Source organism: Bos taurus, chromosome 27, assembly GCF_002263795.3.
Source record: "Bos taurus isolate L1 Dominette 01449 registration number 42190680 breed Hereford chromosome 27, ARS-UCD2.0, whole genome shotgun sequence".
Lineage (NCBI taxonomy): Eukaryota > Metazoa > Chordata > Mammalia > Artiodactyla > Bovidae > Bos > Bos taurus.
Genome location: NC_037354.1, coordinates 37,617,778 through 37,634,527, shown reverse-complemented (window position 1 = coordinate 37,634,527; position 16,750 = coordinate 37,617,778). Strand labels below are relative to the sequence as shown.

General features: G+C 44.6%; 1 protein-coding gene across 3 annotated transcripts in view; it reads right to left on the bottom strand.

Annotated features, from left to right (window-relative positions):
• The window catches only part of HOOK3 (hook microtubule tethering protein 3), an 88,650-nt gene that overhangs the window by 45,143 nt on the left and 26,757 nt on the right, over positions 1–16,750 (bottom strand). For all 3 annotated transcript variants that reach the window (XM_059882240.1, XM_059882239.1, NM_001192600.1), the window contains 4 exons: positions 15,861–15,993; positions 12,419–12,486; positions 5,670–5,732; positions 4,079–4,162 (listed from right to left, as the gene is read on the bottom strand). In XM_059882240.1, the coding sequence (XP_059738223.1) occupies positions 4,079–4,162; positions 5,670–5,732; positions 12,419–12,486; positions 15,861–15,993 (348 nt within the window). The remainder of the gene's footprint in view (positions 1–4,078; positions 4,163–5,669; positions 5,733–12,418; positions 12,487–15,860; positions 15,994–16,750) is intronic.

Below are 16,750 nucleotides of genomic sequence, written 5' to 3'. Positions count from 1 at the left end.
CATTCAATGGAAAACTATTTGACAACAAAAGAATTAACTATTGATACCAACAATATGAATGAATCTCAAAAAAAAAAAAAGAAGCCAGGCAGAAAGAGAGTACAGTGTGTGTGACTCCTTTTACATGTGATTCTAGAAGATAAAAGCGAATCCACAGAGACAGGAAGCAGCGCCGGGACTGGAAGAAGACGACAGAGAACCCCGTTACCCTGACTGTGGTGATGCCAAGAGGCATCAGAATTGTACACTTCAAAAGTGGGCAGTTTACCTTAGGCCAACTACATCTCAAGAACCTGGAAAAGCAGAAGCCACCTCCACTTCCAATTCTCCATCTCCACCCCTATTTCCTCTTGAACCTGTTCCAGCAGGGCTCCTGCCCCACCACCCCCAGGACCAGCGGAGCTCTGCTTCCTGCGGCTCCCAGAACACCTCCCTCTCCTGGTCCTCTCCATGGCCCTGCCTTGGGGCACCCATGGCTTTTCCCTCCTAAATTACACGGATGTCTTTCAGTAGCTGGGCTGTAAACACCACTTATTCACTGAGAGCGCGAATGTTTCTATTTCCAGCCTGGGATCCCAAACTGGGATCCTGTCCACGAAGCGTCTGACTTTAACCTGTGCAGGTGGGACTCTCACCTGCACCCCAGCCAGCCTGCCCGCCGTCTCCCCATCTCAGCAGTGCTAACTCTGTCCTTCCACTTGCTCAGTCAGGATCCGTCACAGCTCATCCTCACATCTACATCCACTCTTTCAGCAAACATCAGTGGCTCTGCCTTCGAACAGATTTCCGCCACTTCTTACCACCCCTCAATTCTGATTTAAGCCAACCTAAATTTTCACCTGATTGTTCCAAAGGCGTCTGAATCAGTCTCCATGAGTTGGCCCTCCCCCTCGGTCTAGTCTCCACCGAGGAGCCATCAAAACCCACGAAAATAAAACTCGGATCACAGGATGACTCTGCTCGCAAGCCTGCAATGGCTTCCCCTTTATTGAGCCTTTCCCAAGGCCTGTCTGGCCTCTGTGGACGGTTCCTCTCTCCAGCTCCACTCCGGTGCGCTGATCTGGACGCTCCTCCGGGGAAGACTGGGAGGCCAGCTCCTCCGCGTTGTTAGGATCTCTTACAAACTCGCTGCCTCCGCTGGCAGGCTTTGCTGACAACCCATCAGAACAAATTCCTCCCACCCTGCTCCCCCGAGTCTCCCTCTCTCTAGAACTCTTATCGGCACACGACAGACTGTATTCTTATCCTGTTTATTGTCTGTCTTCTCCGTGCGCACTAAGCACCTGGGGGCAAGGATGTTCATCCAGTTCTGTGTTCCCCTCAACTTCACTGTATCCACAGCAGCCACAGGGCAGGGGAAGGTCTGGAGTGGGTGCTCAATGTCTGTTGAATAAACGAATGCGTCTGAAATGCCAGCTGTCTATCTTGTCAGATTTCCATAACCGCATGAGTGTTTTCTCAGAATAGACCAACAGCTCAATTCTATACCGTGCGTCTATTTCTGCTCTTGTATTCTTTTTTAAATAAATATTTAAGGCTTTAAATCTTAAAAACTCATTTCTTTGTTCCTAATTTCTTTTAATTTATGTATTCATTTTAACTGGAGGATAACTGCTTTACAATGTTGTGTTGGTTTCTGCCATACATCGTCAATCAGTTCATGAAAGTGAAAGTCGCTCAGTCGTGTCTGACTCTTTGTGACCCCGTGGACTATATACGGTTCATGGAATTCTGCAGGCCAGAGGACAAGCTGTGAACAGCTCAGCCCTTCAGGGCCACGGGTCTCGCCGTGGGTCCTCAGCCCCGACTCTGCAGCACAAAAGCAACACAGACAACACACCGAGCAATGAGCTGGCCTGTGCCACCACGTCACTCATGAGACAGAGGGCCAATCCCAGCGCACGACTGAATGTTATACTACCAAGGATAATACTTATATTCTGCTGGTGAAAACAACCAATCTTATTATCGTGAATAATTTATGCATAGCTACATTTTAAAATCTGAAAAGCAACTAACAGCACTCACATGTGTGCATGCTCAGTCGCTCAGTCGTGTCCAGCTCTGTGTGACCCCATGGACTGTAGCCCACCAGGCTCCTCTGTCCATGGGATTTCCCAGGCAAGAATCCTGGAGTGGGCTGCCATGCCCTTCTCCAGGGGCACTTACATTATGACTAGGTATTATTTACTATACAACCGAACAAGTCTGCTCTCATCACAATTCTACCTGCATCCGAAGCAACGACCAACTATTAATGCCTTCAAAGAAAATTGCTTCTGGCAGAAAACATCAGATCTGAGTACCACTACCCAGCTTAGTAAGTATCAATATGCGGCCAATCGTGTACCATCTGGACCTCGTCCACTCTCTCCTCCCCTCTGGTTTTGCTGTAAATCCAAGACAAATACATTTTATTTCTTATTCTCTTTTTATCAATGAAAGATTTCTTCAACTTCATTTTTAACTATTCTACTGGATTTTTATTTTGACAATTCTATTTTTAATTTACTTAAGTGTTCCTCTCAGTCTGAGGGGCTTCCCTGGTGGCTCAAACAGGAAAGAATCTGCCTGTAGTGCAGGAAACCTGGGTCTAATCCCTGGGTCAGGAAGATCCCCTGGAATACTAAATGGCACCCACTCCAGTATTCTTGCCTGGAGAATCCCATGGTAAGAAGACCTGGCGGACTACAGTCCACGGGGTCATAAAGCATCAGACACGACTGAGCGACTAATATTTCATGTGTTTCTTGATCTCTGACTTTTTTCTTTTGAAAACAGCATCTTGTCCTTACTTTAGAGATGCAGCATCTTTGCCAGTTTCACAGGGGCATTAAATAATCAAAGAGAAAACTTTTCTACTACCCCAATTTCTCTACTTCCTCTAGGGCTAGTTTCCTGTTCACCTTGACCCTGCTCTTTTTTGCTACGCATTTTTCTTCACATGCTCTCTGTAAACTCGAGAACCCAGAAAGGTCAAAATGCAAAGAGCCTAACCCTGCGGTACTAACACTGAGTCTATCGTCCCATACTTCTGTTCGCTTAACTCTTTAGAAGAGCACCCTCTGGTAGCAAGCTGGCTTCAGGTCAGGGTGTCTGCAGCGGGTGACACGCGTTGGGGGCGCTCTCCTCCAGGAGACCCCGTTGTACCTCGCTGCAGCCTTCTACCATGTGGGGGTGGGGGTGGGGGGCTCCGTGCCATTCTCTGGGGTTTGGCTACAGCAGCCCATCCCTCTTTATTGTTATTTTTAAAACTATTTATCTTTGTTTTTGGTGGCACTGGGTCTCTGTCGTTGCGCTTGGGCATACTAGTTGCAGCAAGTGGGTGCCACTCTCCAGCTGGGGTGCCCGGCCGTCTTATTTGGTGGCTTCTCTTATTGCAGAACATGGGCTGCAGGCGCCCAGGCTCAGTAACTACGGCCCTCAGGCCCTACAGTGCGGACTCAGAAGTTGCGGGGCACAGGCTTAGCTGCCCTGCAGCATTTCCGGGGCCAGGGATTGAACCCACATCCCCTGGGTTGGCAGGCAGATTCTTACCTATTGGAACACCAGAGAAGTCCCCATCCCCTCTTATAAGAGTTCCTGGTCACTGCATTACTCCTCTTAGGCCATTCAGCACTTTTCCCAACTGTCTTTGGCCTTCAGAAGTGGATAACGAGTGTGGTGCGCTATTGCTGGCTGTAACCGAGCTGCTTGTTAAATACTCAGGAGACAGGTGAGCCGACTGTTAAACCATTAGCAACTGGTACTGGTCACTGGGAGTGTGTATACCGTGGAGACTGGCAAACACTACAAAAGTCAGGACTTTTAAAAATCTCCCCCTGTCTCCTGAGTGCTGGTCTCCCTCCTCTTTCTTTCTGTGGGCTTATCCCATTTTCATTCATTTATCGTGAATTTACTGGAGTTGTGAGAAGGAAGGAAAACTCTGATCTTTGCTAGGTCTGCACTCTTTTCCCAGGATTTTTCTTCTCTAATTAGGCTGTGTTATAGTCAAACTGAACTGCAAGAGGGACCCACTGTGTGCGGTGGGACCCACAGAGTGCATTTCAGACAGGTGGTCTGGGAACAGCCCTCTTACCTGCAGATCCAACTCGTGGCACCTTTGAGCAATTTCTTCCTTGGCCGACAAAGCTTCGTTTAGTTCTTCTGAAGTTTTCTTCAGCTGGGCAGAGACAAAGAGCTACAGTCAGCACTGGAATATGACACGGCAACAGCTAATAACCACACATGTAGAGCAGAGAACTCCCTTCTCTTTCTGCGGACAGCAGAAATCAAGAACCCTTTTGCATGAGTCAAAACAAGACATTTCTTTTTTTTTTTTTTTGATGCGTGATAAATGTTCAATGAACAAATCTGGAAATTTATAAATAAACTTCGCATTGTTTGGAAATAATTTAGACCAAATTTCTGTTGTTAAGTAGCCACTTCTAACTGTGAATATCTTTTAGTCCTAAGCTTTGTCTTTTCTGAACTTTGAATTTTGTTCTCTTGTACATCTTTTCTTATCTGGGCTACCTGGTTCTTGGTAATGTTTTGATTCTGTAATAACTGAGAAATTTTACTTTGGTAAAATCTATACAAGCTAGAACAGGGGTTCAGCTGTTAAAATAAATAGCTAGTGTATTTCAACACAAATGTTCAATCATATTAAACCTCTGTGTTAATTTTATCAGTTTCAGAATGAAAGGTTTTTATTACCCTGATTCTCAGCACAAACCAAACAGTCCTATTATTATGATAAACTCTAAGTTAGCAATGTATGAAAACATTAAAGTTAATTGACTTTTTAGAAGAAAAAAATTGATGAAAATAAAATTATATTGGCTTTTCATTTCATGTGATCAAATCTCTGTGTAATGGATACAAAAACAAAAAGTGCATTCAAGGTAACAAGCTTAAACTCAGATGCCACAGAGTAAGGAAAAGACAAATAACAATTTGGGCTAAAATTATAGCATACCCAAAGATTTTCCTGCAAAACATTTAGAAACCACGGGGAAGAAATGAGAGGAGACAACACGAAGGTTTCTATTCATGCTGTGGAACGGAGGTCCCAGAGCAGAATACAGCGACTGACAATGCAACAACCTTTCATTAAAAAGCAGTAATTAAAATTACAAATCAACTTTTCTGTTAAAAACTGTAAGAATATATTGCAGAGTTCCTTAGAAAAATATAGTAGCTCCTTAGTGCATTTAAGTATCTCCTGACAGATTGTTCACATCTTCAGAAAGATGAAAGGAAAAAGAAACTTTTGTCATTGAAGAGTAACATGAAATAAAAGGCAAAATATCTTTTGTGTTCTAAATAAATCGTAGGACTAATGCATGCCATGTTCCAGGACTGCATCTGTTTTCTTAAACGTGGCATACAGAAAGCTATCACTAACAGAAAAAGAAAAACCATGACTAGAAAACACAAAATATAGTAAATTAAAGAAGCTAATTTATTTAATAAATTATGTTAGTTACAAATTACAAATTTTATTACAAATGTTTACCATCCATTAGTAAAGTGGCTTTAAAAAAAAGTGACTGTAATTCTTGCATTTTAGGTAAAAAATAAAGAATTACACCAATATATTTCATGAGCTGAAACATCATTTTCATTAACATCCAAAGTTTACCCTTCAACCTCTGCACAAATAGAAACAATGCAAAACCAGGTACCTGGCGATCAAGGTCAACATAGGCATCATTCCCAGCAGACACAGGGGACTCTTTACTCATCAGCTGAAATCAAGATTTAAATGATTACAACCAGGAGACAGAAATGACATTTGACATAATACACTTACAACAACAAACGTGAACGCCTGGCTGCCAGAGAATTGTAAAAATTACAATGAAAAACACAAGTGTAAAAGGAACATTTTCTTATGCATCGAAGCTTTGTTTTGCAGCAGGATTAGCCTTCACCTAAAATCATACGTGTGCAACTTCAGGGCAGGGCCCGTCATGAGAATCAAGTGTTAGCTAGCCTCACCACGAAAAAAAGACAAGACTTTACGTTGAAATGTGGCTAAATATTTTAAAACACTGACTTCTCAGTACCAAAAAAATAGCATTGCTAGGTAACTATTTCTGAAGAATAAATGTGGCTCAGATCAGTGTCAGCCCAAATGAACTGCTGATGCTCAGAGATGACACGCGTGCAAACACAAATCTACCTCTCAGCCTCTCCCACCCTTGTGCTGCTCAGAGAAGATCCAGGCGGTGTGTGAGAGTGTGGGGAGAAAGGGTAAAATTCTGACTGTGACAAATGTTGGGGGCACACAAAACATGTCCCCATTTTCTCCTGTTTCCCATCTTATATTCTGTAAAAAGGACAAAAGAGAGGGACGATTAGAAAGGTGGGGACATCTTACTGAGAGATCTTGTCACTTCAGCCTTTATCCCACTCTTTACAGAGCTGCTCCGCTCAGCTGCACCTTCTTCTCTGTATCAGTGGTTCTCCAAGTGAGGGCCCCACACCAACACCACCAGCATCCTAAGAACTTGCCAGAAATGCACATTCTTGGGTCCCCGGCTCAGATTTACTGAATCAGAGACTCTGGGGTTAGGGCCCAGGACACACACTGAAGTTTGAGAACCACTGCTCTCTAATCCTGTCATGAGAAGAGTCAAAGTCCCTTAGCATAATTAGGAAAAAAAATCTCAGGAAGTATAAAAGAAAACTGGCTTCAATTTTTTTATGCTTTCATGGTAACAATATTAATAAAAAGATGTTCAAAACAGTTTTCTTCCAATTGGGGGAAAAAAACAACCCAACACAGAGAAGATGAAATTCAGAAAAAAAATACAAAAATAAATGCATTATTCTACCATCCGGAAATAACCACTTCTGTGATTCTGAACTATGTAAGAAGCCCCCTGTGCCACGGGCCGCACGCAGCTCAAGAAAGAAAGACAGCTCAGGGATAAGGGCGGTGCCGGATCTGATTCAGGGCAGCGGCGGAGGGGGTGGGCATGGGAGTGAGGCGTTTTCCTGAGGTCTTCTTCCCGTCCCCACTGTTGCAAGTTAGTCCCCACCCGAGCGCAGCAGCACGCCTGGCACCCCACGCCAACACCGCCTTCTCCAGGTCACTCACAGACAGGGGGTCTGCCTGCCCTCCCTCCCGGGCCCTGCGCTTCCGTACTCCCCTCTGGTTTTCACTCGGCCCGTCACCCTTACGGTCACGTCCCGCCTCACTCTGCTCAGACTCTCCGGTGAACGTCACTGTTGTCCCGGCCCGGAGTTTACTCTTTTGTCGTCTTCTCTTTGACAACTGCCTCACTCCGGACGTCGGCTGATACAGTTCAGCATCTGTTTAATCAGTTACCTTCACCTTCCGGCCTAGGCTTCGTGGCCTATTATTTGGTTCTAATATAATCAATTCTCTTACGTTAGTACCTTCTCCCAGGGAAAATCTCAATCCAAAACCAACCCAACCACCTTTCTCTTCTGGCTGTAAACCCTGACCGCTAAGTACTGAGAGAGTCAAGGTATTTTATAAACCACAAAACATGACGTACGGTTTCCAGGGTCAGCTAGGCCTTCAAAGTTGCCTGTTTCCGAAGTATAGCTGTTTCTCCATCATCAGCCTCTTTACTCCATTAGAGATTATTCCAAACCGTTCCTGCTTCTCAAACCTCGCCAACTCTCCCTACTCTTCATGACCAGACTTTGCCTTCAGGTAAGAAATTCCTCAGTTTCCTGTAGAACGGACAGCATTCATGCCCACCGTTCCTCCTTCAATCTGGTTAAAACTTCAGTGTTGTTCCTCCAACCCCAGGCTGATCCCTCCACTTAACACTCTCGACCCTGTCTCTTCCCAGCTTCTCAGACCCTGGACCACCTACCATTTTCTTGTGTTATCTCAACCTCTCTCCTGCTGTCTCCTGGGGCTTCCTCCTATTAGCATTTAAAGAACTGAAGGACTATTATGTATTTGACTACCATTCACATCTCTCCAAAGAAGATACTATAACACAGCCAGAAAACACATGAAAAGATGCTCAACGTCACTAGCCTGGAGGGATATACAAATAGGCCAGGATGAGAAAGCACCTCCCATCCACTCCGATGAGGGGCAGTTACAAAGGCCCAAGATGGGGGAGAGGAACCAGAGTCCCGGGGAACTGCTGGGGGGAGTGGACAGCGATGCCAGCACCTGTGGGAAGCACCCTGGCACTTCCTCAAAGTTATACACAGGGTCATCACATGCACCAGCAGTTCAGTTTCTCGGTATATATTCAAAAAAATTAAAAACAGGTGTTCAAAAGAAAAAAAAAAGACCCCATATACACATTCACAGCAGCGCTACTCTCAACACCCCAAAGGTGGAGGAACTCGCGTCCACTGACAACGCGTAACACAGTGAGGCCCACCCACACGTGGACGACCACGCAGCCGCGAAAGGAGCCAAATATCGAGACGTGCTACAGAATCACCTTGAAAACGGCCAGGTTTATAGCTATGTGTATTGTACCACAATAGAAAAAAAGAAATCGCGATCAGCAGCACCTGAATAAAGACAGTACAATCATCTTACAAAAATGCTTCTTCAACCCCATAGGTCTGTCCAGTCCTCAGGCCCTCCTCCAAGGCCTGATCAGTCACCAGGCCTACGGACCAAAGCTCTGCAGCACTCAGTCTGCCCGCACTCGACCCGACACTGTAACCAGGTCAGCTCCCACCCTTCTCAGCGGACAATTACTAAGGTCGCACCTGCTCTCCTTTTTCTGGCCGTGTTTTCCTCCAATCCATCCTTCTCACTGCCTAGAGTTTCTTAGATACAGACTTGACAGTATTTTCTCCTTCAAAGTCTATTCACTGGTTTCCAAAATTCCACCTCGTTCAACATCCTACTGATTTTAGGGCTCTCCTGCCTCACCTCCAGCCCCCACCACCTCCCACGTCTGCTGAACAAAAGCAAACTTTCCAGAATGTTAACCGTCTCCGGATGGCTGGAGGCTTTCTCTTCTGCATTCTCCTATCTTTCTATAATAAAAGGTACTGTATCTTTAGCCAGGTTTGCAGCTCCTGTGTCCCCATCTGCCCCCCGCCCCCGCCACCCCCAGGACTGCAGCTCGTCTCCTCCCCCAGGGCTCAGCTGAGATGCCACGTCCTCTAGTAAGCCCTCCTCACTGTCCCCATACCGACTGACTTTTCCCCATGATGGTGATTTTCACTCTGAACACTCTGGAGGTGTCTGAGCTCCTTGTCTGGCCAGCTCTTCCTTTAGACTCTCGCTCTGTGTGACAAGAGACCTTTTCCACAGTTGTATCCACCGGCAGGCTGCTATTGTCCCTCTGCATTCTAAACACCCAATGGGCATCTGCTAAGTGAACAAGATGAATATGCACGGAACAGACATATCACCTGAATATCCACCTGTACATACCTTTTCATACGTTGCTTTGTTCACTTGACATTTTAAAGGTCTTCCCTTTGTCGGAAGATACTTTTGGTGACAAATTTTTATCAGCTACATAATAAACCATGGAGTGGAGGTGCTATAATGTCACCTTCTTGACAATGGAAATACACTATTTTCACATTTTTGTTAATATAAAATAGGCTAATAAAGTTGTGCCCAATCATGGCCTGAATTTCTACATAATTCCTTGGGATAAGATTCACAGAATGAAAATCAGTCAGTTACAGATTTCAGTGAAAAAGAAAAACCCAATTAAAGATACCTTTTATTACAGAAAAATTTGAGAATGCAGAATAGAAAACATCCAGCCACGTGGAGACAGTTCACATTGTGGAAAGTTTGTTTTCACACATCTTAATTTTTACTTTTTAACAAAAATGGGATTATACTGCTTGCGTGTTCTGTATCCTATCTTTTTAAACCTAATATGCTATAAACTTGGCCCACGTCATTACTTTTCAAAAAATATGCTTTAACGCTTACATAAAACGCCAACGTATGGTTGAATCATACTTCGTTTGTCCATCCCCCTGTTGCTGGGCACTGAGGTTATTTCCTGTGTTTCAGTCCTAGATAGTAAGGCTGAATAAACGGACCTGAGGTGACACAGCACAGCCTCACAGCGTGGGCTCTGCGTTATCCGAGTTCTAACTCTGCTGCTGCTTCTGGTGTGAACCTGAGCTGGTTGCTCACACTGTCGAGGCCTCTTGTCTCCTCTCTTCTAAAATGGGGACAGTGCCAGTACATACTTCAAAGAATGAGATGTAACCTTTTTAAAAGGTTTTAAATTGTGGTAAAATATCTGTAACATAAAAGCTGTCATTCTAACGATGGTTATGCGCACTCTTCAGCAGCATTAATCGCAGCTGCAGTGAATGTTGAGTTAGTATTAACAGATGTGACGTGTTTACTGAGTACCAGCAAAGAGCAAGTGTGAATACACGCTTGCTATTACTATTACCGCTGTCTACCTTTGTACTTCGGACTTCCTCAGGATAAACTCCTAACAGTGGAATTACAGGATCAACCACAGGAAGGCAGAACAGTTAGCGGCCCCCTTATTATTTCTTCCTGTTTTGGCTTAGTAACAGGACCCTCACATTCTCGCTGGGTCTGTGACCACCTGGAATAAAGAACACATTCTCCAGCTTCCTCGAGTGCCAATGCGAGAAACAGCTGGATAACAAGCGTGAGAATTCCTAGACTTTTTCTAAAAGGAAGTGGAGAACCTTCCTTCGGGCCCACCTGCTGGCCAGGATGTGACGTGAGGACTGGTGCACACGCCACCAGGGCAGACCACAGGGCTGGAATCACGTGTTAGGGACGGCAGACAACGAGCGGCACGTAGCTGGGCTCCTGATGCCAACAAGCCAACCCGAGACCACTGAAGGGCAATCCAGGCTCACATCTCACTGACCGTCGCTGTGTTATCTGAACACTCACAACCCTGAGTCTTACCCTCCTACCCCGGATCAGTGCTAGACTGCCAAACCGATCCTCTGTTAAAAGCTTTGCTTTGTAGTAAGGTCCTGTGTAATAAAGAACACTCTGGCTGACCTCTGTCCCCATGTATTAGAGGGAGGGTTGGGGCTTTGAGCCACTGGGTATCAGCCTGACTTCTGGGGAGGAAGGTGGTTGGAAATTTCGTTCAACCTTGTGGCCAACGATCCAATCATTCATACTTACAAAACGAAGCCCCATCAGAACTCTGGACACGAAAGCACAGGTGAACTTCCCTGGGTGGCAGCAGCACTCCGCGTACCGTCACACATTAATGTGCCAGAGGTAACACCCCTTGATTCCACAGGGAGGGGACAACAGAGACCGAGTTAAGGACCCCCCAGACCTCCACTGTAGGGAGCCATCATCACTGAGCTCTACAAGTTATTCCAGCAAATGACCTCATCTGAGGGTGAGCAGGGACCTCTGCATCCAGTCAGTCGGTAGGATCGAACAGAAGATACTTAATTTGCATTCAGCATTTCTCATGTTTGTCTGCTGTATTTTTTCCTGTTACTTACTTACATTCTGCAGTTCCTTTAAAGGTTTCTCCCACTGCTTTTATGATTAAAAAAATTCTCCCCTCCTAAGATCCACCAGTTATTAATCTATCTTTCATTTTCAATACTACAGTTCTATGTTTAACATCTGATGGAATTAAGAACATACTGCCCCAAAATATGCACCCTGACCTGTTGACTATTTCAAGCTGAAGGAATTGAGAAAGAATGGGGACAGGAAAGATTTCCTGACCTTCCTCGGAAGCAGGTCTTAAGCCCCTCTCGGGAGAGGTACACTCCCAACGTCAGAGGGGAGACGTATCCACGCCTCCAAGGCCACAGGGATGCAAGAGGAACTGGACACCAGGACTCATTGCTGCCCTTTTTCCTCCCTGTCACATTTTCCCACAAGACTCTCCACTCTTCATCAAACCCACGCAGGCTGAAACACTTCTTCAGCCTTCATTTCTTCACAAAGCTTCTTGTGTTGTGTAAGACTTACATTAAATACGGTTGTATGCTTTGCTGTTGTTAATGTTTTTGTTGTTTTTTAGAGGCCCCAGCAGACAACTTGGAAGGGTAGAGGAAAAAAGTATTTTTCCTCTTCTATAGTTGCTAATAAATACTCATCTAGAAATTTGAGTCTGGCAGGAGTTGAAGACCGATTTTCTTCCCAACAAGAGACCCATACTTAGGTGTGAGGCAGTCTGCAGGTTAAGACAGATACTACTTAAAATGGTTTTAAGAATCAGTCAGTCTACTATTCCTAATTCATCAGTGTATTTAAAAAAACTAAGTATAGTTGCCGAATATCTACACCTGCAAGAGGAATGTTTACCATTTAAACTAAAAATGAGATAAGCCAGAACATAAGTATAAAAAAAAAGATTCTCGGAAACTAAGTAGGAGAATGTCTCTAAAATTTCTAACTCAGACACTCAAACTCAGGCTTGCTCCTTTAATTCCTCACCAACTGTAAGCACGAAGGTCCACATACCTCCTGGATGGCTGTCATGACGACATGCTGGACAGACTCCTCCATCACCATGATGGCTTGGATGTACTCTGAAAGCAAGAACAACCTGGAGTGTCAGTGTTCGAGTGACAGACAAGCGAGGGAGTCAAGGCTAAGACTTCATCAGTTCTGCTAAGAAGCTTCCCGTGTTTCGATTCTTCCTTGGAATTTCTCGTATGTGGTTAAATACATGTGTTGGAGGTAAAGTGAAAGCTGACAATCGGCACGTTTCTTTCCTGAAATTGACTCTCCCCTTCCCCATAGAGTTGAGGCTGCTGCTCAAAGTCCCAGGAATGGAAGATTTCAGCATTGTAAAGCAATGAAACAGTAAAGCCTAAGGCCAAGAAGGAAAGGACTCTGCATTGTTCCTAAAATTTAAACATCTTTCACACTGTTCTGTGTTACATGTTATAAAACTTTGATGTCTAGGTTTTATTCTTATGTGACATCAAAGTATTGAATTGTATAATTTCTTGTTGTTGTTCAGTTGCTAAGTCGTGTCCAGCTCTTTGCGACCCTATGGACTGCAGCATGCAAGGCTTCCCTGTCCCTTCACTATTCCCTGGAATTTGCTCAGAAGCGTGTCCATTGAGTCAGTGATGCTATCCAACCATCTCATAATCGTAATTTTTACCTTAATATTTTCTACAATTAAAAAAAAAATTAGGGAATCTGAGAGCTGCTTAGAACAAAGAATTAAGATGGTTTTAAGATAGAGACTGATACCATAGTTTAAAAATACTGTGTAACCCTGAGCTTTAAAGTCATGACCCACATCTTTAAAAAGTGAAAGCACCAATGTCATCAATCTTGTCCTCACCACTGCCAAAAAAGAGAAGAATCCCTGAGTTGTTAGTAGTACACAGTTGGAAAAAAAAAAAATTTCTTGCCTTGTAAAAAAGGCCTGGAAGTCGTTTTATTTTCAGATCCAATAATAGATGAAAAAGTGAGGATGAAGTATAAAAAACCAGGTGGATTTCAACAAATATGGTAAATATATTTTAATAAGAAATGTTTCAGAAATTAAAGTCATTAGGAAATTTTAGCCTTAATCTGCTCCTCTCTCACTTTATATCCATAAAAACACCAAAAAAACTGTCTCAGCATTCTAATATGAGATAAAGGGAGTCCGACTGTGCAATTGTTATAGTGATCTTTTGGCAAGAGACTCCTGGATCTTTAATGCCAAACTATAATCCTCTGCTTGACAGGTAACTTGTTTAAAAAAATAATGCGACCGCATTATTAAATTGTGACATTCTAGTTGTTAATGCCGAAGCTTCTAATTAAACAAAACATGTTTTTAAGGAAGTACTGCCCCAAGGATACTTGTCTCCAGCAAATGTGTGGCGATGCACTCAGACATACACAACACGTTACATGCATAAACCACAGGCGCTGTCAGAGGCAGGAACCATGGACGTCATAACCGAGTCACTCTCTGGTTAAGAAAGAAATTCCTTTAGTCTGAGCTCAAGGTTTTGTTCGATTGGTTTGTTGCGAGGCACATTCTACGAGTGTTGGGAACAAGGCACGGAATTTCCTGGCTACGGGGCCGCTGGCATGGCTGGGAGCAGAACGAAAGGCTGAGACTGTGGTGCGGGGGCAGGGGCCTGGTCAGGGGCGGGGGGAACGGGCGACAGCCCCGGGGACCTGCGGAGGGGGCGGGCGGGGGGGTTAGTCAGGTGTGAGAGGGGAAGCGTTAGTTAAGAAGCGGTGTTGCCACGTCAAGGCCCTTCCCCGCGAACACCGTAAAATGCTGGATGACATAAAATGACGTGAGAACCAGGTTAGTGCACGCTTTTTGAAAAGTGGAAAAAAGTAATTTAAATCTTAAAAGTTAAAAATCCAAGCACGTATGATTGCTGGGCGCAGACTCAGGAGCAGTGGAGGATGAGGTGGGCTGTATCAGAGAGCTTATCCTGAAAAGCGAGCGTCTAGGTCCAGAACTTACAGCACAGTTGAGCACAAAGAGCACCAAGCTCTCATGTGGAAGAGACACAGGGTTTTGTCCTCACTGGCCTCTCACGAGCAAGAGATCTGGGGCGAATAATACTTATATGAGTCTCAGTTTCCCAGTCTACAAAAAGTGTTTTTTGCTGGGTTACCAGGCAGAAGGGAGACATTCAGTTAAGTATTATTATCAGTGTGTTTTTACTACTAATCTTTGCTTTTTCAAATCTACCACTGTGTATCTGCCCTAGTTTGAGAAGTCAGGTAGCCGAGATAAACGGATGCTGAGCCAACGCTCTGAGCAGTTGCTCTTCACTTTAGAAACTGAAAAACATCCTCTGAACAGAAAGCACGTGTTTCTGCCACGCTTTATGGATTACAGAGCACACACACACACAGGATCACTGACTCCTAACGACAATCGGGTTTCACGCCCTCACTCGGGCCATGAGGAAGCAGGCCAAGCACCGAATCCCGGGACGGGAGGTAGACGGCAGAGCCCCTGGCCAGCCTCACACCTTGCGTCCCGCGTGCCAGCAACCCAGAGGTTCACGGCATTTGACGCAAGCTCTCAGCTGCGCTCCTGAGGACAGAGAACACCCTCCGGACAGTGGGGTGTTAAAATCCTGTTCAGAGTGTTCACTGCTCACATAATTTTCAGGGAAAAACTCAATCTAGGTGTTACACAGAACATGCGGTCTGTGTGAGAAGCTCAATGAATATCATGATTGCTTTCCCACAGGACTACAGATATAGGTAACATTCTCATCTTTTCCTATTTGGACCCTGTAACCAGCCACTCTTAACGGCTACACACTTTCAAGAGCTGAGAACTCTCCTAACAGAATAAACATGTAAGAAATTCTTATCTGAATTTAACGAACTATGCTAAATAATTTTTATCTGCCTTTTAAAATCAAAGCACTTACTTAGAAATGCCCGTCCCACTCAACTTAAAGTTCTACAACGGCAGGTACTAGGTCGACTGACACTGTCCCAAACCCGAGCGTGATACATATATTCAGTTAAGTGTCTATGAAATAAATCCTTCAATCTAAAACATCTAATTTTAGGTAAATTACATATCTTGCCATCTAAAATATCAAATTTTAAGTTCCCATAGCTGAACTGATCATAGGTATTAATTACTATTAATTAGTAATTAACTTGGCTGGACCTTGTCCAATTAACAGTAAATTTCATCAGACCTGGTGTCGTTAAAAATAATCTACTCAAAGAATTAGGTAGCCTTGCAGAAAGGGGAAGGACATCATCGCAATCAAATTTGTTCTAACCTGTTAAACTCTTTTTAAGCTTGAAAACAGATTACTGGTAAAAATCATAGAAAAGGGCATTCTTCATGAGTGGCCTTAAGATGTTCTTGTTTGAACATGCGATCTGTATATACGTAATGATATGAACTACTTTCCTCGGTTATTTTACATGCACGCTCTAACTTCAAATATGTTACCTTGCTTCTGTTCGCAGTTCACAGCACAGCCTAAAATGAGCTGAAGCATCCTTCCCAGCTCTGCAGCGTCGGAGTGCTCAGCGATCAGGTTCACGTCAGGAAGGGTAAAGTCATTGATCTGCTGCCCTAGAATCTGGCCAGAGAGAAACACTTGAGAGCTGCAGTGACATCTACATGGCCAACTAAAATCTGATGACAGAGGAGTCGTCCGCACCGGAAACTCCCTGCTCAGAGCAGAGCTGTCTAGTCGACCTCACTCATGATTCCTAGTTCTTTCTACCTCCCCCATGTAAGTTATAACCCTCCTGAGTTACAGCAACTTAGTCTCTAATCTTGTATGTGATGTGGACACTACTGAGCCCCCCATCTCCCCCGGAGGACTGGCTGTGCACTCTCTAGAGAAGTAGAGCCCAAGAGGCTCTAAAACCCGGGGGCAGCGGAAAGAACAAAAACTGAAGGTAGTTTCACGCCCGCAGAAGCAGGATTCCCCTGGTCACTTTCACTCTGTGTGACTCCAAAATGCTAATAGCAAGATGCCCATATCAGGAAAGAGAAGGGAGACTGGCCCTAAACGAAGTATCTGAGGACAACTGGGTAGGTTTCTGTCTGATGATGGTACAGTGAAGAAGACCCTAAAAGCACGAAAGTAAGACCAATGTGGCTGCAGTATGTGAGGTGAGCACAGAGCTGTCAAAGAGGAGGAGAGGGGGTTGCGCGGCATCCGGCGGCTCCTGGTGAGAAGTGAGGATTTCATTTTCAACACAACAGGGAGACCAAGAAGGATGATGTGGGGGATGAGAGTGACGGAACTGAATTTCCATTAAAAAAAAAAAAAAAAAAGTAGCCTGGCTTGAGAGTGGAGAAGAGATGGCGGAGGGGCAAGAGTAAGG